The following is a 25,160-nucleotide window of genomic DNA, read 5'->3' on the forward strand; positions in this document are numbered from 1 at the left end:
ATCAAAATAAAACCAGGAGTGAGAATAGCACTAAAGAGGAAATGTAGATGCATAAATTAAAACTAGGGGAACTGACACATGATGATAAGACTGAAAACACTCAGGAAACAAATGCAAATGGTACTAAAATATAATCAGAACTGAAAACTCAAAATGTTAGGAATAACTGAGAATGTAAAACCAAACAACACATAAAACTAAGAACAGTAGACTCCGAATAATTTCAACAATCAGAAAGTTTAAAGTATTGAATGTGTAACAAGATTTATCCAGCCCAAAAAACAGTATTAATATGGGCCCAATATTCAAAACAACACAGAAATTGGATGCTTGTATTTGGAATATTTAGGGTATTATTGTGTCACAGAAGTGAAATTTCCCTTCAATCACATCCTCACACTCACAATTCCACACTCCCTGTTTTTCCCATTTATTTAGGTGTGATAATAATGACATCAACATTTTTTAAGCCTGAGCCTGAGTGAAGCTGACATCAGTTGTAGCACGACATAACTGATCACTACTTTGTTTGTCAGATTTCATGCCACCAGAAAGAGCAAAACACACTCACGCTCACTTTCATTCATGAGCAGTGACGTCATCTCCCAAGTGCGACGAGGGGAGTTTTCAGGAGACCACTGGTAGTGGAACTCCTTGCAAGGCTGGGCTGAAACCTGAAGCCTAAGAGAAGCGAGAGAGGGAAATTGAGGAAGAAAGAAAGTTAAGAGAAAAAGAGAGAGAGAGGAATGGAGGGAGGGGGAGGAATGAGGGGCAGAAAGAAGGTGATGTCAGCTGAGTTCAGAAAGTAAACAGAGTTCCAGACTGAAGCATGCTTTCTGCGGGACGGAGATTGCAGCTGGGGAAAACCTATGGGGGTATCCGAACAATCCCCTGGATCACCACCTTTATGTCTGGGAAGGGGCACTGGCTTCTCTTCATCTCTGTCTTCATTTCCATCTCCTTGCCCCAAGGGACAGCCTGGCCCTACGGTAAAGAATGGCAATTCATTTACCTTCACCACTCTTCCGTTTTACTCCCTCTCCTATCTCTGTGTTTGGCGCAGCCTCTTGGCTCTTTGTTCTTAAAAAGCCGGCATCAGCACTCTTGCCATCCCCTCTTCCTTTTCCGAGTGCAGCGGCGCTCAGCAACATTTGTTGAACAGTGACAGAGAGCGACCCGGTGATTTATACCGTTTTTTTTAGGCAAGCGAAGAAAAACACAGCTGACCAGCTTGTGTGATGTTTGTTTTTAAAGTTCTTGTTATGAAATCCAGAGGAAGGCACTGTCCTGTGTGGCTTTGTTTATTGTCTCATAAAAAATGGGAAACTCTGGGAGTCTTCATATATTTTCCTTCTCACTGTGGTTGTTGTTTTGTTACTAAATAAAAAAAACAAAACAAGAGTTGCATGTTGCCACACATTCCTTGTGGTGAAGGGGAGACTGTTGCAGTTCTAATAGAGCAGCTGAATCTTGCCAATATTTTCTCCTTTGTGCAAAAGCTTCCCTTTAAAGCGTTATCTGAGGGAGTTCTCCTAGAGACTGAGATTTACTCTGCGTGTTTACCCTTGAACTGCTGCAGGAAGACATGAGTCATGTTTGAGACAATCATGCTGACCGTGGTAATGTGTATACCATACGCCGTCTCCAAGGCTCCGAAACCAAACCTCTGCCCTCTGTTTGATTCTTCGTTGCGTGGCTCATGCAATAAAACACTCCCTTCAATTTGTAATATTGGTAAATGTGGCAAAGGGCTTGGCAGAGTGCAGCTGCATTCTGCTGTAGTGATTAAAAGAGTTTCCACTGACTGATTTACCTACTTTTGTTGTTGTCAGTCAGCTGGATCACAGTCAGCACGGCCTGTTATATAATCGTGTCTAATCAGCTGATGAGAGATGTTTTCTACTGAGAAACCTAAAATAATTTCAAGATTTTTGCATGCAAGTCCTGTCTTTGTGGTTTGTTTACACTCATGCTCGCATGCGTGCGTGAGTGTATTTTTTATTTTCGCATGTTTTGGCGTTCCCTCTGAATGTTTCTGAATTGTGCAAGGCTTCCTGTTTAGGATCTTCTGTCCACCAAACACCCTCCCCTGACTGTGTGTTAAACTGGGTGGGGGGGGGGGGGGGGGGGGGGGGGGGGTATGGCACAAACTTCAAATTACATGATGAAAAACACTGGCCTCTGGCTTTGGAAAAGTAGTGTGTCATGTCAGATTCAAGTTTCATAGTTAAATGATTAAAACAAATGTGCACACCTCGTCATGCTGGAAAAGGTCAAACTACAACAAAACTACCCCAAGGAGTCCAATATTAGAAAACTATTTAGAAAAAGGAGAATATCCATCTATTCGTAAGTGCGTGTTCAAAACGTGTCACTGTCAGCTATTAAGCGGTTGTCAAAGGAGCTTGCAAAGAAAAGCGTCTGGACTTCTTTAAGTTGCTTGAAGACGTTTCACCTCTCATCCGAGAAGCTTCTTCAGTTCTAAGGTCAAATGGTGGGGAGTCCCAGATTTAAACCTAGTGGGAGTGTCCCCCCACAGAGGGACAAAAGGACCCCCTGATGATCCTCTAATCGCCTGAGCCAAGGTGTGAAACTGGGTGTGGGTCCCAATCAGCCAGAGTTTCGGGTGAGTTCATTGTGAAACCTGGCCCCACCTTATCATGTGAATTCCTGAGGTCAGATGGCCCAGGATGTGAGTGGGCCTTAAGGCGTCTGGGGAAGGAACTCAAAACTGGATTATAGATGGCAGAGAGTTGGTGTCGTAAACCACCGCCTCTGTTCAAAGATGGTCGCTCACAGTGGACATAGATGCTTCTTTCACTCCTCTTTCAAACCATCTGTCCTCTCTGTCCAAAATGTGAACATTGGCATCCTCAAAAGAGTCTCCTTTATCCTTAAGATGCAGATGGACAGCTGAGTCTTGTCCTGTGGAGGTGGCTCGTCTGTGTTTATTAAGCGGTTCTTTCTCAGGCTGAGATGGGCAAGTTTGGGGAGCAAATGAGCAACACCCACCCTTTTTGCACATGTACCATACAGTGTGTGTGGTAGTGGTTGCCTGACAACTGTATTGCCTGTGCATGCCTTCACAGCTGTCTGGATAAAAGAATAAAAGCAGCGGGGCTTGTGAGAGAGGGTTAAATTAGATTAGGTAAGTAACGGTCAAATCTTTATTTGTAGTTGCAGTAAAAAAAAAAAAGGACTAACTGTATAGTTATGTCTTTGAACTTTCAGAAAACTACTGTTGATAATAGAATAATAATGTATTCCTTTGGGGTTGTGGTTTCCAATTATAGGAAAGTTTATTCAAAGCTATTTCCAGAATGACCACTGGGATCAGCACTCCAGGATCAGGATGCATTCAAGGTCGCAGCGACCACAGAGCTCCCCAGGGAGTTTCCTTGTTCCATGATAGCTTAATGCATCCAACCTCAAAATACAAAAAGACAGCTGCTGTGGACAGTAGGCAAATGAATTACACAGTCACAAATACTGTACATACATACAGTGGGGCAAAAAAGTATTTAGTCAGCCACCGATTGTGCAAGTTCCCCCACTTAAAATGATGACAGAGGTCAGTAATTTGCACCAGAGGTACACTTCAACTGTGAGAGACAGAATGTGGAAAAAAAATCCATGAATTCACATGGTAGGATTTGTAAAGAATTTATTCGTAAATCAGGGTGGAAAATAAGTATTTGGTCAATAACAAAAATACAACTCAATACTTTGTAACATAACCTTTGTTGGCAATAACAGAGGTCAAACGTTTACTATAGGTCTTTACCAGGTTTGCACACAAAGTAGCTGGTATTTTGGCTCATTCCTCCATGCAGATCTTCTCAAGAGCAGTGATGTTTTGGGGCTGTCGCCGAGCAACACGGACTTTCAACTCCCGCCACAGATTTTCTATGGGGTTGAGGTCTGGAGACTGGCTAGGCCACTCCAGGACTTTCAAATGCTTCTTACGGAGCCACTCCTTTGTTGCCCGGGCGGTGTGTTTTGGATCATTGTCATGTTGGAAGACCCAGCCTCGTTTCATCTTCAAAGTTCTCACTGATGGAAGGAGGTTTTGGCTCAAAATCTCACGATACTTGGCCCCATTCATTCTGTCCTTAACATGGATCAGTCGTCCTGTCCCCTTGGCAGAAAAACAGCCCCATAGCATGATGTTTCCACCCCCATGCTTCACAGTAGGTATGGTGTTCTTGGGATGCAACTCAGTATTCTTCTTCCTCCAAACACGACGAGTTGAGTTTATACCAAAAAGTTCTACTTTGGTTTCATCTGACCACATGACATTCTCCCAATCCTCTGCTGTATCATCCATGTGCTCTCTGGCAAACTTCAGACGGGCCTGGACATGCACTGGCTTCAGCAGCGGAACACGTCTGGCACTGCGGGATTTGATTCCCTGCCGTTGTAGTGTGTTACTGATGGTGACCTTTGTTACTTTGGTCCCAGCTCTCTGCAGGTCATTCACCAGGTCCCCCCGTGTGGTTCTGGGATCTTTGCTCACCGTTCTCATGATCATTTTGACCCCACGGGATGAGATCTTGCGTGGAGCCCCAGATCGAGGGAGATTATCAGTGGTCTTGTATGTCTTCCATTTTCTGATGATTGCTCCCACAGTTGATTTTTTCACACCAAGCTGCTTGCCTATTGTAGATTCACTCTTCCCAGTCTGGTGCAGGTCTACAATTCTTTTCCTGGTGTCCTTCGAAAGCTCTTTGGTCTTGGCCATGGCGGAGTTTGGAGTCTGACTGGTTGAGGCTGTGGACAGGTGTCTTTTATACAGATGATGAGGTCAAACAGGTGCCATTCATACAGGTAACGAGTGGGGGACAGAAAAGCTTCTTACAGAAGACGTTACAGGTCTGTGAGAGCCAGGGATTTTCCTTGTTTGAGGTGACCAAATACTTATTTTCCACCCTGATTTACGAATAAATTCTTTACAAATCCTACCATGTGAATTCATGGATTTTTTTTTCACATTCTGTCTCTCACAGTTGAAGTGTACCTCTGGTGCAAATTACTGACCTCTGTCATCATTTTAAGTGGGGGAACTTGCACAATCGGTGGCTGACTAAATACTTTTTTGCCCCACTGTAGCACATACACTCACAGCTGCTGTAGAAACAACAGTTATTACCTTGTGAAATAAGCGAGAGTAAACTATTTACGCTCACGTAAACACTGTAACTTGCCATTTACTCCGTGAAATGTTTTCTGATGTTGGCAAAACTTATTATTAGATCATCAAAAGGAACATGTAGGAATTAACTGTGTTGCAGGTAGGATCGTGCACAGTAGTATGTGCATTTCAATGCTACAAGGGGCCTGTGAAAAAAGTAGATTTTTGTAGTGTGATTGAAATGAATGCTAATACACTTGTTTGACAGATACTCAGATGCCCTGCGACTAATAGCAGGTTAGCTTAACTTAGCAGACCGCCTGACAACTAATACTGCCCGCTTAAACACAATCAGCACATTCTATCTTCTTTACATTTGCTCAAATGTTAAACTATTCTTTTAAAAAACACATCTGTCAAAACATGAGAGTAAAGATATACCATGTATAACAGATGTGATTAACCCATATTATTATGCAATGATTTTCCTAAGCATGTCAGATTCATCCTGAAGTTCCCAACTGGTGTCCCGTCTGTATTGTGGTCCTGCTTGGTTTAGAATGAAAACAGAGTGAAGCAAGACTCAAGCTGATAAGAGTTCCCGAGTAGTAAACAAAGGAAAAAAAAATAGACAGTAATTGGCTTAAATTCCACAGCTATCATTGTGCCCAGCTGCATCTATGATAGTGTCTTGAGATCAGATTAAATCTTTATTGGATAAGTTATCTGAAACGCTGAAGGCAGCAATTAATTTGTTCATGTCAATAAGAGTATAAAAAAGTGCTGCAAGAAACGCTTTTAATGCAACAAATGCAGATGCTTTTATTTTTAGCTCAAGTCAAAGGAAAATGCTTCCTGGAACAGTTTAAGAGCAGATGGGGTTTCTGAGTCACTTGCGAGCCATCGGTCGTGCTGGTTCTGCATTTTAAAATCGGTGAATATATTTTTTTAATGTAAAACATAGAACGAAACAGAACAAAATCATCACAGTTATATATTTTCTAAGTGGCAATAATCACAGGTTGTTGTGGATAAGCTTCAGGTAAGTATGCCAGCAGGGCATTAAGTCCAGACGCAAGGTCACAGGAAGGCTTTCTGCCCCTGATCTTACTGCTGTCACTGTAAGAATACACAGAAATACAGTGAGCAGCAGAGTCAGCTTCCTTGAAAATGCAAAGCACTTGAAAGTGCCATATGACACATAAAGTTATGACTGTTTATTGTTATAACTATTACTATTTTTATTTCTGTAGCATCGCTGAATGTTGGAGAGTACATTTAAGATGGGATGGAAAAAACAAATGAAAATGTCTTTCTATGTCTGCATATCTTCTGTCACAGAAAATGCTAGTTATGCACAGGGAAAATATGTAACAATGTAGAAATGATCGAAAATACCATAATACATATTTGGCAGGCTGGATGAAAATTGTGCAAGGCAGCCTTAAAGCATTGCACAAAAGCAAACCTTGTTTTCAGATAGATTTCTTCCGAGCCTTCCTACCCTCTCTGACAACTACTGTCAGCACCTACAGTTTGTGATTAGAGACAATGGGTTGATAAAATAACCACAGTCTTGGGTTTAATTATAGGGGTCTTTGCATGTTGCAACATTCATTGCTTGTGTTTGTGTAAAACAGTTAGAGGAGACAGGATTATGCAATGGAAGGCATTAGTAAAACCCTTCCAAACCTGTTCAGACCTTCCTAAACTGCTGTTAAAAAATAAAAAAAACATTAAATTTTTACTCTTGAGTCTTTGGCTCCCTGCTAAAATGAACAAACTCATCTCAGAGCCATGTAAAAAATAGCTTTGCTAAATGCATCTTAAAGAAAGGACATAGCAGTCCAGAAAAATATCGATGCTTTCCAGCATGTGTCCTACCCCCGCAGGAGATTCCTCAGAGTCATGGTTCAGTGAAAACATAACAGCCTTATCAACAGAGCTGGAGGTCAGCAAACTCAATTCAGTCACAGTGTATAAACACTGAAAACATGGCTGCCCGAGTTTAGTTTCCCCAAGTAGGCACAGAAAGAACACAGCTTATGGAAATCTGGGAACCGATCCTGTCATAAATGCATGCACAGTGATGTCACTGGACTGCTGAGGTGAGAGGGAGTAATGTTTTCCATACTTGGCTGAAGAAATAAAAAAAATATTTTTGTTGTATTCCACTGTAAATGATTGTATTGTTGTGAAAGTGCGCTAAGGGCAGATGACGGACGTTTCTACAGTATATCAAAGGCAAGACAAATGGCAGTGATCCATGTAATGACATTACCAAGACCACTCATAAGCGCTTCTGTCGCTTTTATGTTTATGTCCTGTGAATCGGATTTCATGGTCTTTTTGGCCACTGTCCTTAACATAAAAGCAGAAAAGCTGTCCTGTAAGAGGGAGTGATGGTGTCAGCAACTCTTAATCTACATGTGGCAGGCATTAAACTTTGACAAATCCCAGTGTCTGAATTTTGTGGTTTGGGTCATATTGTAATCATAACTGAAGTGATTCTTGAAATATAGTTACTTATAGCTTGGACGGAGTCGTGTTATGCATTAGCAACAGCTGTGAGCTATTGGCTACTGAATACAGAAGGTTACAGATGCTTCTAACATAGCCATTTATTTTCGCAGAAGGCTACATAAACAACACAACCAATCACATCGCGGCTCTTTTTCAGTTGTTTTGATCAAGTGTCTGGGGATCTCCGCTGATTTAAACAACCATAGTTCACAGGAATTAGAAGGTTCTCCTTCTTATGCAGTAAAAAAAGGATGAACTTTTGTATCGATGAAGGTGATTCGTTGCAGTTTTTGTTAAAAAAACAAGCATGCAGTAAATGAAAGAAACAATTCGGATTCTTTTTAAGGGCGTTTGAGCAAAAGCTACCCAATAAAACATGCACAATACCTTTTTTGAAAACATTCTTATGAAACAGCAGTTTTCAATTAGAGTATCATAAAGTTGTTTGCTTATTGTGGCTAAAAACATCTCTTGGTGACTGTCATAATGAGTGTTAAACCCATCGAATTTTGTGGTTCTCAAATTTGGTCAAAAGAATCCACAAACATGTCAGTCTGAGAGGAAAGAAGGAGACTTTTTCTTTTTCCCCCTTTTCTATTTTTTTTCTTTTTGTCTCTGGGTGACAGTCCAAGTTAAACAAAGAAGATCATGCATAAACATCAGCTTTGATTTACAAGGAAAGTGTTGAAGGGATGGGACTTGGCATTCTTTCTTCAAGAAAGCTTTATTGGTAGCTGGAGTGGTAACACAATCAAAGGACTGATTGAAAATGAGCCCAGTGGCCCAAACATTTTTATTATCTTTGTTTTTAGATCTGTAGCAGTTTAAGTAGGCCTCAGAAGACCATGTTCTTTCAGGACTTTTGAACATTCTTTCACTTCTAATACACAAATCCAGCTGAGCCCATATACTAAAACATAAAAGAGTCAAAAAACTGCAATGGCTTTATAAAGATGAAACTCTGTCCTTTAAAAGCATCCGCTGGGATTCCACTGCCCAACCTGCTTTCTGTTTGATTAATATCACCATGTATGCCATATCTCTTCTAGTTGGAGAGGAAGCCAGACCGGTGATGGACAGAGCGACATTTTATGACGTCTTTAGAGAAAAGAAAGTAGAGATGAGTCTAAACATCTGTGCTTCTTGCCTCTCGACTGCCAGCAACTGAGAGAGCCAGTGTTCAGCTATCACTTTATAAATAAGAAGTCAGTGATTGAGAGCAAAGAAGCTATTGTGACTGCAGGCTGGGGAGAGGGCACGAAATGTTGTAGTGACAATGTGCCAAGTTGAAAGTGCAGCTTTGGTTCGTTCTCCACATCTGCCACAAGAGAATTGCCACTTGTCTGTTTCAGCATTTAAATCCGCTATTACATAATCATAACCGCTCTAACTCAAAGGTCTTTGAATCAGTGTTTTCCAGTCCAATAAAACGTCACATTTATTAGGTAAAAACTTTACAAAGAAGAAGGCTGTTGTTTACACTGGAGTTAATATATCACTTACTGATTAATGATTTGGTATTGTTTTCCATGACAGTGATTCAACCGTTTTGGCATGTCGTCTGACGTAATAACACACAGTGGTGGTAAACTGCTGAGACTTTTGTGGTTTCCTAAAAAGGAGCGAGAAACCGTGTGACAGTGGAAATAACTAGAGAGACAGTGGCTCAAATAAACACTAAACTGAATCCTTCCAGTAACCCATTTCTGCTCACATTTTGCAAAAAAGGTGAACTATTAATTTTGACTCATCGTCACTGCTAATGAAATGAAGGTTACACAAACAAATTGCTTTTTGCTGAGATATCGTCTTCTTTAGATTACAGGCACTTGTACAACCACTGTCCAGGTCCGGAGTGGAATGTTATGTGCAGAGGATGCTGCGAGTATGATGTGATTCGCTGTAAGTGTCCCCTCCAAGGGACTCCAGTAGGCTATGCAGTACCCTGTTGCCGGAATGCCATCAACGAGTGTGATCCCTGCATTATCCACCCAGGTAAAACCAATGTCATTCTGATTAAATAATACTATGAATCTAATAAAATCTCCAATTATTTCTTTTCACTGAAAGAAGCTGTTAAAATGTCGAGCATTGCCTTATAAGTATGCATCTGTTGGAGCGACCTTCATGAATATCTTGAGTATCTGCCATGTTGTTTGTGCAAGACCAAGTGCTATCTATCATCTGTGCAGCTGTTTGCACTGTAGCATGACAGTGTGACAGAAAGACTGAAAAGAACTTGTGTATTTGTGTGTAAAATAATTTGTTTCCAGACTAGCTTCACGCTCTTGACTGACTGGCAGAATCCTCTGAAAGCTGGCAGGATTCAGGAGTGAATGAGCACACTCAAAGCTTTGATTTGTGAATGAAATCAGACTAGATCCTTTTGTTTTTTCAAATCTTCTTTTTTCCTTACATGCCATTTGCCTGTAGAGGTGTGTCATGCCTTTTTTCATAGTTCAAGCATGCAGAGTTTTTCCTGTATGGGCGAAGAAAGCAGCTGTTCAGAATTAAATGGATGCCTGTACATTACTTTTTAACTGTTGAACACACACACAAAAGTGTTCCAACCTCAGCGTACGACCATAAATCTCCACATGCACATCCCCGGCCCGTGCGTTGTTAAAATCCATGCGTCCACTTGGGTCAGATGTTGCTCTTCACAACCCCGTGGACGGGACAGCTTCTTAAGTGAAAATCCAGCCTCAAAGAAAACTGTTTCAACAGGTTTTCTCCACATTTCTATTTCAGGAAGCAGCGATATGTTTTCACATTCTATTGCAGTGAAAGAGGACCTTAACGAGTTCAGCAGAGTTGATGCAAAGGGAACATTTTAGGGGTTGGTGGGTTTGTTAAAATCCAACAATACAGCATAAGCCATTCAGATAAAGGCTTCCTTATTCTTACATACAAACACATCTTCGGGAGATAATTAATGTTATTTGTTTTCATTTATCCACCTTTATCTTCTACTGTACTGTAGTTTTGTTCCTGGTTCTCCTCTTTCAGGTTGCAGCATATTTGAGAACTGTAAACGCTGCAACAATGGGACATGGGGCCCCAGGGATGATTTCTTCATTAATGGCAAATACTGCGCAGAATGTCGACCCGGCTGGTCTGGTGGAGACTGCATGAGTAAGTTTTTTCATCCTTCCCATTAACAGATCCTACAGCAAATCCTAAAACTTCATCATTTGTTTTACTTTAAGTGAAATGAATACCACGTACTATATGGTTTTTCCATCTCTGCTGATTTATCTCCATCTTGGGAAAGCTGTGCCAACTTGGAATGCAGTCATGCCCAGGAGGTTTTCCATAAGGAGCTAAATGACAAGTCAGGAATCCTATAAAACTATTTAAGATGTTAGTTTTGGACACTGGGTCTAGTGTTTAAATGCAGATATTCTACCAGCGGGCACAACAAACATACATTTAATTAAAAGCAGAAACCTTCCAAAGCTGCTGAATGCTTTTGTTCAACGTGTGTGTGTGTGTGTTGTGATCCTTATTTATGTTGCTGTGTAGGCTCTCTGCAGTGACTTTGAAAGTCTAAATGCAATTACTGTTGTCTTAATGCTAACCAAAGCATTTGAAAGTGGCTCTTCAAAACAATAATTAAAGCAACTGAAGTAGCTGCCAAAGTAAATATTTTCAAAATGAAATTTCTGTGTTTTCCAGAGTGTGGAGGGGTGATCCATAAACGACAGGGCCACTTGGTCCTGGAGAGCTACCCCAACAATGCTAGGTGTGAGTGGACCATACAGGTGGACAGGCCATTTACTATTGAACTCAGGTAAGATATTAAGATACTTTCCTCTGTAGGTAGTTACTGGTGTTCATTTTCCTCTGTGTTAGAATAGTTAGTAGTAGCTTTGTTATAGAACTATGCAAAAGCCTTAAGCTACTCTTCTTTGTATTTTGTGGCTAAATTCTTCAGGCTTTCTGATGATCATTTCAATGTTTTTTTTGACATTGGCTACTTTTTCATTTTTTCGGTCCAGTCACTCGACCTAACTATTTTCAGTTCAATTCAGTTTTTATTTATACAACAACAGTCTCCTCAAGGCACTTTATATTGTAAGGTAGACCCTATGATAATGCATACAGAGAAAAAACCAACAATCATATGACAGTGGTGACAGTGGGAAGGAAAAACTCCCTTTTAACAGGAAGAAACCTCCGGCAGAACCAGGCTCAGGGAGGGGCGAGGCCATCTGCTGCGACCATTTGGGGAGAGAGAAGGAAGACAGGATAAAAGACATGCTGTGGAAGAGAGCCAGAGATTAATTTTCACAGGAATGTTTTTGTTAAGCCACTTAACACAGACATATGAATCATTCAAGTAGGCAGCAGATTCAAGAGATGCGTCTGGTGCCTTTCTCAAGTTGTCTGTTATGTGTTTATCTATAACAGACAACTTAGCAAAGAAAACATTTTAAATCGTATCTTATGGCACTTACTAGCAACCTGCTGCAAAAACACACAACTGGTTTATTTAATTGAATATATGAAAAATGTCAAAGATAACACAGTTTTCCAGGCATAAGCTAGAGCTTCTGAACCAACTATAGTTGGTTTAGAAGTTGGTTCATTGAGAATCAACTATGAGGTGTTTACAGAAAACCTGGCAAATCTCAGCGTGATGCAATGTGTCCTAAAAATGAGGAAACTGGACAAGTGGAGGGCAGCAAAAGAAGTGGCAGGCCTAAAAAGAAATCTCTCTGCAGCAGATGAACAGTATCTGGAAAGTCCATGTCTTAAGGGATAAGAACGAATCCACTAAAAACCAGACACGTGCAACAGAATTTGGAAAACATCCGACTGGCAATTGTTTGGAGCATTTTTCCTAAACAGAATCAATACAGTAAAATCATACCCGGATAAAACACAAAGAAACACTATCAGTCACAGATTGGCCCAGACCTCAATTTTATTGCTGCGATGTGATCATCTTGACAGAGAAAGGTAGCCAACATCAAAAAAAAAGGAAAAAAAGGTCTTAAGGAGAACTACTCCTTAAGACTGTTCAGGCTGTGCTGAAGACTAATGATAGTCATAGCAAAAATGTATATTCTGTCTCATTGTTTTTGCCTTATACACTGTATTTCCTTATAAACTTGCACAAATTTCAATAAATTGCAGCACCTATTTTCCATTTTTCTAGCCACATAAAGGGTGGCTCGAGACTTTTTCAGATAGGTTGTGATTATATTTTGTGAATCTGAAATAATGACCTGTAAATCCACTGGTGGCCCTGGTTTTAGCTTCACTTCCATAAATACTGTATCTGATAAACATAGTGACATTTTTATCGCAAAGATGCTAATATGTTGATTTTGAGCAGTTAAAATCTGTATGATGTGCCAACATTAGTGCCAAGCACAGTAATACATTTTAAATGAAATTCTTCTGAATTGATGATTGTTGGTGGGTCATAATTACCCTTCCTAGAGACAGCCTGCAGCAGTGTTACAATATTAAATTTAAGGGCTCAAAAGCAAAGGTGTTAAAAAGCAAACAACAACAAAACAATGACCCAGTTATTATGAATAATTTTCAGATTGTCAACAGTAGTGAAGTGCTTCCTACCTGAAAGTCCTTGGAAAACCATCCTACTGTTGCACACCAGCTTGTAAAAAAATCATATCAATTTAACCATTGATTATAAATACAGAAAAGCTTTGAGTCTGTCAAGTCAAGTCTGATTGGCTCTCAATCCTCAGTTATCTTCATTGTCCATCTGCAGTAAATATTATCTACTGGCCTGGTTAAGTCAGATTTCCACTCAGCTGGAAGATGTATGTTGAGGATTGATGGCAAAGAGTTTGGAGGTTTGGAAACCATAGCACCATTTTTTTTTTTTTTTTGGTAAGATTATGGCCTCTTAGTCCTGTGATAAATTTCTATTTCTGTCATTTTCTCCATTACACATACAGATTTTATGGGCAAGTGTTTGTGCAGGTTTTAAGAAGAACAAAAGCTCCATACAGCTAGGTTCAGACCGAGCATGCAGTTCCTGATGTCTAGGCTTGAAGTGTGTGTGAAAGAGATTTAATGATTGCAAGGATTTTTTTAAAGCTATGTATGAAGTGCTTCATTAAAATTTACAGCCATGATGCATGTGACAAACTAAAGAGAAGGGCCAAATCCTTCTTGGAGGGCAATATAAGTGCAGCCATTGTCACATTTTAATAACTTTAACCAAAGTGCGTTTCTATTTTTAAAGCGACTGTTGGAAAATGTGTTTCTGCCTGACTAACTTTCCTCTCTGAAAAAAACAAACAAACAAAACATTATGTTGATTTGAAATGGAATGGGTTACACTGTTTATTAGCAATACATCCTGCCTATTACAATAATGAAATGGCACTGATATATGCAAATAATGAGCATTCACAATACACTGAACTTTACTATTTCAAACATTCTTTAGAGGTTTCAAGGCTCACCCAAACCACAAAGTTAATAATAGGCATCTCATTTGATTTGCTTTCGCCTGTATCCGTCATGACCTCTAGTGATCCCTTTACTTTAAAATCTTTTTTTAGTTATTATGCATGAACACAAAGATGAAAACACAAAAATACATTTTAAAACTAGCCTAAAGATAATTCAAAGCAAATGCCACAGTGATTCTACGGTATAATAATGAACAGGAAGAAATGTAGGCTGTGAGCTCATTGCAGCCTATTGAAGTTCAGGCTCTGGCTGCTGGGCTAGGGTCAGCATGCACTCAGCTTGTTAATCAGTCTGGGTTCTTGACTAGCTTTGTGTTAGCATGCTGTCTATACAGAAGCTCGCAAAGAGCTGAAGTTCTGTTAGCAGTACAATGCAGTTGCTTCTGTCCTGCATGTGGTTTGTACTTTATTATTGCACTCTGGTCCTGATATCAGCTGACTGTAGCAAAAATGTGCAGGGAGAAAAAAGCATGTTTGGTTGATTTTTCTTCTTTCTATCTGCCCGGCATGCAAATAACCGAAGAAGATTTTTCACACAAGATTGTAACACATGTAGCAAGATTTGTAACTGTAATGTGATTACTGAATTCAGCACAGCAATGCGTTAAATTACTGTATTTATGAAAAGTTAAATGTAAAACACAGTAATGTGTTACTCTGGAAAGCGTTAAATCCAACACTGGCTACAACAAAGCTTTTTAATCTGACTTAGTTGCATCTGACAACAAAAAACAAAACAAAAACAATTTAGAAATCTAGCTTTCTAAATGCTGTGCTACCTTGTAAAAATAAGATTCAGTGAGATGGAAAGGAAAACCATTAAGAACTGTAATTATTTTCTTAACTTTATTCACATCATCAGCATCATGTGGACACAAATAGCATCAAGACAAAAATAATGAATAGCACATTTTAAGTCTAATGTTGAAGCACATCCCGACCCTTGATTGGATACGCAGAAGAGAATAGATGGTTGGATAGCCTTGAGTCATTTGTTCTACTCTCTGCCATTTCAATCTGCCACGATTCTTGTATTTGCAGGTTCATGATGCTGAGTCTGGAGTTTCACCATTCTTGTCACTACGACTATGTGGAAGTCCGAGATGGAGACAGTATCCGCTCGCGTGTTATCGGTAGATACTGTGGGAATAACAGACCTGCACCAGTTCACAGCTCTGGCAACAGTTTGCATGTTCTCTTTGTGTCTGATGGTTACAAGAATTTTGATGGATTCTTTGCCACTTTCCAAGAGAACTCAGGTAGGTTACATAACAAAGTATATCTTCTATTATAAGAACAGTGCTTTTCTCCTTTGCTTTAAAGTACCCTTGCCAATGTACCATACTTCCCAGCTGCAAATCTTAAGCCCTCTTAAATGAGCCGTCATGGAAGAAAGCTATTTTCTTTAAACCTGAAACCAAATCTTGATATTTAGATTGAGCTGGAATCTTTGCTTTTGTATATGGAATAGATAAGAAGTTGTTTATAAATTTGTCATGATCAACGGGGCTCTTTGGAATCACAACAAATACAAACAAGAAAGACGTTTCCATGGTATTTAGTGTCCAGTACCTAATAAAAGCTCCTATTAGTGCATGACTAGCACCTACATTTTCTGGCAAAAGACTTTGTCATGGGTGTTGAGTCTGTTAACGGCCCGTTCACAAACCAAAATGCCCTCACTTCACAGAAATGCCCTCATTCTCAAGGTCTAGAACTCAAAAACAGACACACACACATGTTACCAATGCCCAAGCCAGATGTAGTAAAAGTAAACAGTGGGCTTTGGAAATGAAGGTTTAATTATTTCAGCTTTGAGTATGATTCCTGGATGTAGCCTGACATCTGCAGCCACACATTTCAGCTTTCTATGTTTTTATTTTGATAAAGACAGTCTTTCTGTTTGTACCCTAATGTTGCCTGTATGTTCACAGCTTGCAGCTCTTCCCCTTGCCTGCATGATGGGACATGTATCCTAGACAGTTCTTACTCTTACCACTGTGCCTGTCTGGCTGGCTACACAGGCAGGAGGTGTGAAAATGGTGAGTCTGTAACATAATAGGGGACTTTGGTGAGCAAAACACTGATATTTTGGAGAAAATATATTAAAGTTGGAAATTAAAATAAAATCCATGCATGTTTTAATCACAGGAAAGACTAAACCAGTCTATTTTCCATCTTATGAGGCATTGGAAAGACATGTGTCTTAATGTACTGAGGCTTACAAAATCCCTAAATTATTTCAACAATTTTCATCTGAAAATCGGCACGCCTAGTCACAACGAATTTCCAAAAATTGATTTCTTCCCTGAGGCTTTTCTTTACTGTTGTTGCTGCCCCAATGCAGGCAGTGATTCATTTTCACAAGGGAGAGGTTTGTGGTCTGGACTGAGATCAGGCCAGCTGCCTGCTACAGTCATACGGTCAGGACTGTCTGTGTTCATATGTGTCGATTTCAAGTTTCACTGGAAGAAACAGCAAAACCCAAATGGCCACCTAACACATATAGATGTGCAAAATTAAGCAATTTTCTTCTGTTGACAGATAAATAGGATAAATGACATGAAACTAAATGAGGAAAGAAGGCAGCAAGAGGAAGTGGACAAGGAGAAGAAACACAGACTAGATTTTATACTATATTTTTACTGTACTGCCACTTTATACCACCTTAAATATTTGTGTGCCCTGGAGCTCTGGAGCTACTGCTCCCCTATGGGTCTGGTTAAAGTTACCAGACGTTACGTTTGCCTACAAGGCACTACAAGGTCTTTTAGTAATAGATGTCTGGTGTGTTTTTGTGTTCAACACACCTCTCTTAAGATTCGGCAAAAGCAGACTTGGTGAATTCCACATTTTTTCTTTTGGTGCTGTTTTTCAGGGCTACATTCAAGTCCATAAAACTAATGGTGAAACAATTCGACTTATATAACAACAGACAGTATTTTCCACTGGAGGAAACACCCATTTTTCTTTTTCAAAAAAGCTGTTTGATTTCACACAGTGCGCATTCATCTGTATTCTCACGAGGAATCCTCAGCTGTTAATTTGAATGGAAAAGAGCTGCAGCAACGTTAATGCCTTACATTTTCTGGTGATAATGTAGTCTGCATTTCTGCCTGAGAGTCAGGCGGAGAATTTCAAATACGAACCTGACCTTAGCCATATTTTATGCCTTCTGTAATCACCCTGTCATCTGTCGAAAGCTAAAAACTCATTTGGTACGAGACAGTGTGACACTTTATCATAAAAAACAGGAAATGCTTTCTCTTCTTTTTCTTTTCCCTCTCGGCGTCAGTTGAATTTATCTTTGACAATTATCAGTTTCAGTATGCAGTAAGTAACTCAGTTTCCAGAGAACTTGTGAAAGAAACGATGATTTACTTACAGTACGTGTTGTGATGTGTAATATGTTAGCATTCCACTCTAATGACTCCACATTTATTTTGATTTGTCTTTGCATTCGCATATAAAAGACAAATCATTTCATGGGAAAAGAGCAACAAGGCACACGGCACCTCTGGGCACTTCATGGTTTTTTAGACATATTCAAAAGAGGTCAGCTACAGTTTATTTCTCTACTTTTGGTTTGCCAAGCGCATTCCTTATCCCCTAAAAGACTGAAGGTTGGAAATGCCGTTCAGTTATAAAGATTATAGGGAGGGTTCTTTGGTTTGGAGCTTAAAAACCACAGACAGTGCATTTCATGGATCTGATCCCACTTAAAGTCAACAACATAACAAATCTTCCGAGACAGCCTCATAGAGATATGATAACTGTTGTCTTAACACATGTTTTGCGAACCCATTCGCGGGCCTTTATCACAACATTTGTGTGCATATGTGCAGCTGTGCTTAATGATTAAGGATTACAGTGCACATGCAGAAGAGTTTTCCCCGGACTGATTTATTTTTGCAAGAGGTTCTTCTATGGGACAGTTGCACACAGTATTCCATAAACACATTACCAGTCTCTACTATCCGACTTCGTAAAAATCTCTTTTACAGCAGTGGAAAATTGAAAATTTTGACTAAAAGGGTTTTATTGCATCTATTTCTTCCTTATTTACAAGCCATGTGTTAAAATCATGCTGTTAACTGTTCACACTTTGCGATGATGAGTGAAATTATTTATTAATGAGTCTCCGAGGTAGCAGGCAGTGCTTTTAAATCTCAGGAACCTTTTGAATTAGAAAAATTGAGTCTTTGCTTTATGGACTACCTGTCTGACCTGTAAATAGAAAGGAAAAGAAAGAACTTGCTGAAACTGTTTGTGTGGTCTCAACTGATTGTTGAGGTATGTTAGAGATGCCTCCTATGCGTTGTAATTTTGATGACTGGACATTTAGTTCGGAAAAAGGGAGACTTTGTGTGTATATAAATAAACCCCACATGTCTGTGTTTCTCGTCAGTGGTGGGCTGCCGCAGGCCTCCGGTGCCCACCCACGGATCTACAGAGGGTCTGTTTCATCACTCTGGTGCACGCATCACTTTTCGTTGTGACCCTGGGTTTGAGCTGAAGGGGTTTCGTCACGCCATCTGCCTGAGTGACGGAACATGGAGTGCGCCTGCTCCGGACTGTGGTAGGATAATAATACAAATAGCTTTTTTCCCTTTTCAAAGTAATTACAATTTCATATCTGGGAAAGTCATACAGTATGCGTGTCTTTAGCTTGCATCTTGATGCCATACATATTGCCTCAGAAATGGTTTAGCTCATGGAAAATAAATATGATTTTTTTTTCCTTTCTCCCTTCAGTTCCAGTGGAAAGAGTCTGTGCTCTGCCACCCAAGCCAGCCAATGGGGACCACTTCTTGGTTTATGGGCCCAATGATGTTCTCATCGCTTTACAGTACTTGTGCCACCAGCCATATGAACTCAGTGGGGGCTCTCAGAGAACCTGCCTCCCCAATAACACCTGGAGTGGGACTTCTCCTGTTTGCATTAAAGGTTGGAAAATATGTCTTAATAACTGTAGACTGGAGATGGATGAGTCATTTTGAGGTTTTTTTAATAGTAAGCTGTTAATAGATGAGAGAAAATGACTCAATGCCTTAGAGCTATTCATCGTACAGGCCAATGTACAATGAATAGCTATGACTACGAGCTCTTAATAATCTCTTTTATGTTTTTCTTCACAGTGAATAACACTCTTAATGAAGCAGAAAAGGACAAAGTAAAAGAAAAGGGCAAAGAGACAAATATTTACAGTAACGAAGATAAAAGTAAAACCAAAGAGAAAGAAGAAGAGAACACGACTAGCGAAAACGAAAGTGTTGCCGGAAAAGATGTAAACACTGAGCAGGAGAACACAACAGCAGTCGACGGGGATGATAAATATAATGGGACCACTCCTGGGAAAACTGTGGTTGAGGGCAGGAATGAAGGAGAGGTAGATGAGAGAAATACTGGCCCAGAGAAGCCATCTGGAAGTGGGGAAGATAAAGTGACTAGCGAAAGCCCAGATAACAGCCTAGATTACATGGTTGAAGAGAAAGAGCCAAAACAACCTGAAAAAAAAGAAGACACAAACTTTGACAAAGGAAAGACGGATGTTACAGAGATCCCTGTGACAAAAGACAAAGGACAGGAAGAAAGTGAAAGAAAAGAAAAACAGGTGAATGGGAAAAGAGATCCTGACAAAGTGGGCCCCAATGACACCAAGCTCAAGACGGTCATAACTGAGGGTGAAAACACAGTGGAAATGCCTGAACTGGAAGTGACAAAGAACAACACTGTTTCACATGATACCGAGAGCACAAGTAAAGAAAATAATACCATAGGGTCTCTACCGCCAGGGAGGAAAATAATTCCAACTCGTGTCAACATCACCCTGTACAGAGCAGAAAGTGGGAAACCGAAGGAAAAATCAACAACTGCGAAGGATGAAAAGGAGAAGGATTCAACTGAGAAAACAAAGGAGGAGGTGGAAAGAGAGAAGAAAGAAGAAGAAAAAGAAAGGGAGCGAGAAGCCAACCAAAGCTTCACCGGTAAGAGAATCAATGACGACAGTATGAATAATTGAGTGAATAATTATCTGCTTTTATTTGGCCTTCGCTCTCACCTGCTCTCTGTTGTCCAGAAAAAAGCTGCCCAACTCTACCTCGCCTTTACCATGGCTACCACCAGGTGGTGCCAGGTTTGGAGCCTGAAACAGTAGAGTTCAAGTGCAATCAATCTTATGCGCTCAGTGGTGATGACCGACGCACATGCCAGCCAGATGGCACATGGAGTGGCAAACAGCCCCTCTGTGTCAGAGGTACCAGTGCCTGCTTTGTCTTTTTATGGAATTAATTATTAAGATTTTGTTGTTTGGAGATTTGTGAAATGTTTTAATTTCTTTAAGCATATACAAACAGCATTTTTCTTTCTTTTTTTACGGGACTGGTGTGTAGGTTTCAGACATATTGAAGCATTAGCAGACACTGTAGTGTTTGAGAACAAAATGAACAGTTAATAGATGGTTGTGGATGTTATATCAGTCTATTAAAGTTGTAGATATACAGGCTTGTATGTCAATAATCTGAAAATGCTGAATAAACGCTAATGCTAAATGTTATTAATGAAAAGGTTCTGGCAGTAAAATGATCCATCAGGACTAGAGCTGTAAATATTAATTAGTTCTTAATAGATTTTGGCCTGGGTGCCCTGTAGCTCTTTGCCAAGAAGTAAGTGGAGAAACTGTCCGCTGGCACAGCTTTAATGAATAAATTAAAGAAACAGGCACAGCCAAAGTAGGCCATGTGAAACAGCATGCAAAACATGCCTCTATTAATACAATTTAAAGGCTTTTAGGTGAAAAGCATTTAGAAATGAATTTCTAAGAAGATGGTTTAACATTGTGTGAAAAGCTCCTATTTTATTTTTGCCAAGTGTTACATGTACAGATAGATTCCACATGCCTCTTTAGCAGAAAAAATACAGCAATCAGCAGCCGGTTGGTCACTTTTCTGAATTTTTTGTGCATATTTCATATGAATGGGTTTTTTAAACATATTTGTTTATTTGCAGCATGTCGTGAGCCCAAAGTCTCAGAGCTGGTGAAACAAAAAGTTCTGCCCCCTCAGGTACCATCCAGGTATGATTATTAAAACATCATCTTATATAGAATAACTGGCAACCAGAAATATATAGTATTGTGTAGGTATGTATGCCATTTAGCTGAAGAATTAATATCAAGGACTCATATAATGCATTTACTACATACCTTTGGCATATTTTCCCCCTCAGAAAGACACCTGTGCACAAGCTCTACTCCTCAGTCATGGGCCAGCAGCCACAGTTGCACAGTCCCACTAAAGCCCCCCCGGTGCTTTCGCAGTTGCCCCAGGGTTTCCACCATCTTTACACGCATATAGAATATGAGTGTGCATCTCAGTACTACCACCACTTTGGCAGTTCACGCCGGACTTGCTTGAAGACAGGGAAATGGAGCGGGCGCCATGTCTCTTGTTCACCAGGTGAGGGCAGCAGAGGACCACTAGTTGTCAGACATTTTTAATACAGTGATTTACACCCACATAACAATCCTGTGCAGACATTAAAAATTATGATGTGGTAACTTAGTCATAGCGTTTTGATGGCAATTTATATAATGAAGTAATATTTGATGATCATATACAAAAGCACCTTCTAAAAGCATTCTTGTCTCCAATTGCTGACATTGATTAAAGCATCTTTGCACAGCCTTTTTACCCCTCAGTGAAAGCTTGCTAAGAACCTGAGCTCAAATTCATAAGCTGGTATGTACAGCACAGCTGTGACATCGGTGCAATGACAGAATTTTCAATAAAAGATGTCAGATGTAGCACTAATGCCTCTTGTTTCCATAAACAGAGTGGAGAAGACTATAACAGCAAAGTTAAAACACAGCTGCTATCTAAACATTATTATTTCATCATATTAAACAGCGAAGATGAGCTGTTTATATTAAATATATATATATATGTATCATGCATTATTAAAGTTGTTAATATTTCTAGCTGTTAATTAAATACTGAATATAGTGAATATACGCCTATATAAACAACTTATTATGTTACTATTCAAGATTATTACTCTTTATTTTCTTTACTGCACTCTTAAATTGAATTCCCTCTCTATGGGATATGAGATTTGTACAGTAACAATCACAACTTTCCTTATTACTAATGTGAAAAAAAGCAATGTTGTGAGCACTGTTAAATAAAATACATCAATAAATACTGGAGGAATATTTATTTTTATGTGGTGCTATATGGTACTGAGCTAAGAAACAACACCAGATCAATGAATAAAATCCTTGAATAATCTGCTTCTTTGGTCTGATTTTGTAATTCTGGTGAATTGGTATTAGTGTTTAGTGTTTAAGTGTATACAGACAAGGTACCATTCTATGTTTTGTGCAAATTGTGTACTTAAAGATGACGTTTTCTCACTTCTTCTTTCAGGGAGTCACATTTCACATGGCTCTGTAGCCTTTAAGTGTTTTATATTCTGCTCCATCAATGCTACTACTTTAAATAAAAGCAGTCCCACAGCTCAAAATGTTGACTTAACCTCAGTGCAATTTCAATTTCTCCTGTCTTGTTTTTCCTGCCGTCCCGTTGATAATGGTCTCACCTCTCATCCTCTTTGGCAGTGTGTGGGAAGCATCCAACCTTTGACACAGAGAGGCCAGAAGAGGCTCACTGGCCTTGGCTGGCTGCCATCTACCGCCGCTCCACCAAGGGTACAGAGACCAAGGTGACCAAGGCAGACAGCCAGGCAGGGTCCCTGAAGAAGGATGGCGGAGCAGGAAGTGGCAAACACAATCAGGCTTTTCACTGGCAGCTGGTCTGCAGTGCAGCTCTGGTTAACCAAAGGGTTCTGGTCGTAGCTGCTCACTGTGTGACAGATCTGGGCAAGGTTTTTCCCCTGGACACTGCCACAATAAAGGTGGTTGTGGGGAAGCACTATCGTGATGATGACAGGGAAACCAAAGGTCTTCAACACCTGCGGGTAAGCTCTTGGAAGTCTTGTTATTCACACAATCCCTTTTGATAAAACTAAGCATGTCTTTCCCCCTTTCAGGTGGCCTCCATTGTTATTCATCCAAACTATGATCCCAATATTCTTGACTCTGACATTGCTGTGATCAAATTACTGGACAAGGCAAGGATTGGAGAAAAAGTCCTGCCTCTGTGCCTGTCAGAAAACCAGGAAGAAGATTTGACATCAACTCAAGGACTTGTGACGGGCTGGTCTCCAATGCCCGAGTCAAGTTTAGGCCCCGATGAGAAGGCTAGGGTTGGGCTCGTTCACCTTGCTGATGTAGTCCCATGTGAGCAGCAATACGCTCGTAACGGTGTGCCAGTCAGTGTAACAGACAATATGCTGTGTGCCAGCCAAAAGCCCGACTATGGACCATCTAACATATGCCCCTCTGACACTGGGGGAATTCTCGTCCTCCCTGCCCTCTCTGAGAATCAAGTCGATGATAACCGAAAGCCTGGTTATGCACAGGCGCAAGGGGAGAGCAAAGGGCTGTGGAGACTCCTGGGACTGGTGAGCTTTGGCTATGACCAAGGGGAGTGCGATCCTGACCTCTACACAGTCTACACACATGTAGCCAGCTTTAAAGACTGGATTGAGAGCAATATGAAATAAACATCTTACAGTCCTCTCCTCTGCTTAATCTCTATTGTAGTGAATTCATTCTGTCTAATCTATTTTTATGCACAAGGGCATTTTCCTACTAAACGACCAACACTGGACATCACAGTGCTCAAACTGAAGGGGGTGCTAGCACATTAGATGTGCTGATGCATCGGCCCTTTATCTGAAGACTTTAGTGTTCAGGTCTTTCAACCTGAGATTAAACACTTGAAACTGATAAGAAAATCATTCATCTGAGTATTTGACGGTTAATGGTTTGGACTGTAACCTCTGTTATGTATATATGTTGTAATGTACTGAATTATTATATCAATTCAAGTGACTCCAGAGATGTACATATTTTATTGAAAGAGAAAAATCATGACATTTTTATTAAAGGAAAGGTTGGTGTGGTGAAGCTTGTGAGACTGGTCATTCTTATCCTTTCACACGGTGTAAAAGTCTTTATGACAAATATATTCCGTAGACAGATTCGGGTACATTGAAAAAGGACCTTATATTTGCTTCATGAAGCACACAATGGAATGAATCCGGGTCAGAGCAGCACCGTTTTCACAACCATAAACATAGCAAGTTATTCACAGATCATTTCCCAAATCAATTACCTCCATTGTGACTTTTCTCCATTATACAACTTCCAAGTGAGTTTGCATAGACTAAAGACCTGCAGCTTATAATGAGTTACAAAACGGGACAGTAAGCAATGCATTACTGTAGTTTTATTCCATTTATGCACACAGTGAAGCTGGTGAAACACTGCAGTCTTACCACATAGACAAAAATGACCTGAGCTTTCATTTCCAGCTGGCCGCAATTGCTTTGTGTCATTCCACCCAATATAATGTTTTAGCAAACACGTTTGTGTTTAGTATAACATCTACTTATTACAGTTCAAAAACGATTTGGCCTTTTACAGTTCAACAGGAGATATTAATAATGCAAGGTCACAACTGGAATGCCGAACTGGTGGAATTCCCCTTTTTCTCTTCACAGGAACATCTTCTATCAAAGACTTTCTGTCTTCTCTTCAACCATTTACCAAAGCTGAACAACAGCTTAGCAATAGTCCCATGTTTCCCAGAGGACAGTCCTATCCACTTGTGCTGGGAGACCGTCTGTTCACAGGCCCTTGTAAGCTCACAGGGCATCATCAATAGAGACACAGGCAACGTTAAACCATAAGCTGACTGGCCTGGGAACAGAGGTGTAGCTCTGAACAAAGTACTGGGATAATGATGAGAAAATGCTACCATGAGAAAATAGTTTACACCGGAGAGCCGGAGGGGTAAAATACTTAACACCAGACTTAAAGAAAATGTTTAGGTGTTGATCCAGTTTCCCAGTTAGGCTGATGAGCTTTCTGTGCTTGCTTCTCAGCATGAGAGGAAGCCTTTGAGCTGAAAAGGATGCCCACA

General features: G+C 40.2%; 1 protein-coding gene across 1 annotated transcript; it reads left to right on the forward strand.

Annotated features, from left to right (window-relative positions):
- The first annotated feature begins 729 nt into the window (after positions 1 to 729).
- On the forward strand, positions 730 to 24,134 carry pamr1b (peptidase domain containing associated with muscle regeneration 1b). Its single transcript, XM_006789564.3, has 14 exons — positions 730 to 989; positions 9,473 to 9,649; positions 10,664 to 10,789; positions 11,333 to 11,447; positions 15,154 to 15,371; positions 16,047 to 16,154; positions 18,521 to 18,691; positions 18,868 to 19,059; positions 19,251 to 20,099; positions 20,192 to 20,368; positions 21,121 to 21,187; positions 21,340 to 21,569; positions 22,730 to 23,088; positions 23,161 to 24,134. Exons 1-14 carry the CDS (start codon positions 830 to 832, stop codon positions 23,734 to 23,736), a joined length of 3,525 nt encoding a protein of 1,174 aa, XP_006789627.2. The 5' UTR covers positions 730 to 829; the 3' UTR covers positions 23,737 to 24,134.
- Positions 24,135 to 25,160: the final 1,026 nt, after the last annotated feature.

Source organism: Neolamprologus brichardi, chromosome 7, assembly GCF_056152115.1.
Source record: "Neolamprologus brichardi isolate AB-2024 chromosome 7, ASM5615211v1, whole genome shotgun sequence".
NCBI lineage: Eukaryota > Metazoa > Chordata > Actinopteri > Cichliformes > Cichlidae > Neolamprologus > Neolamprologus brichardi.

Bases quoted from the DNA above. Each gene is read 5' to 3' on its own strand.
- pamr1b (XM_006789564.3), top strand. From the start codon at position 830: ATGCTTTCTGCGGGACGGAGATTGCAGCTGGGGAAAACCTATGGGGGT. The intron at 16,155-18,520 runs GTGAGTCTGTAA...GTTTCTCGTCAG, and splicing joins AGGCAGGAGGTGTGAAAATG to TGGTGGGCTGCCGCAGGCCT. The intron at 18,692-18,867 runs GTAGGATAATAA...TTCTCCCTTCAG, and splicing joins TGCGCCTGCTCCGGACTGTG to TTCCAGTGGAAAGAGTCTGT.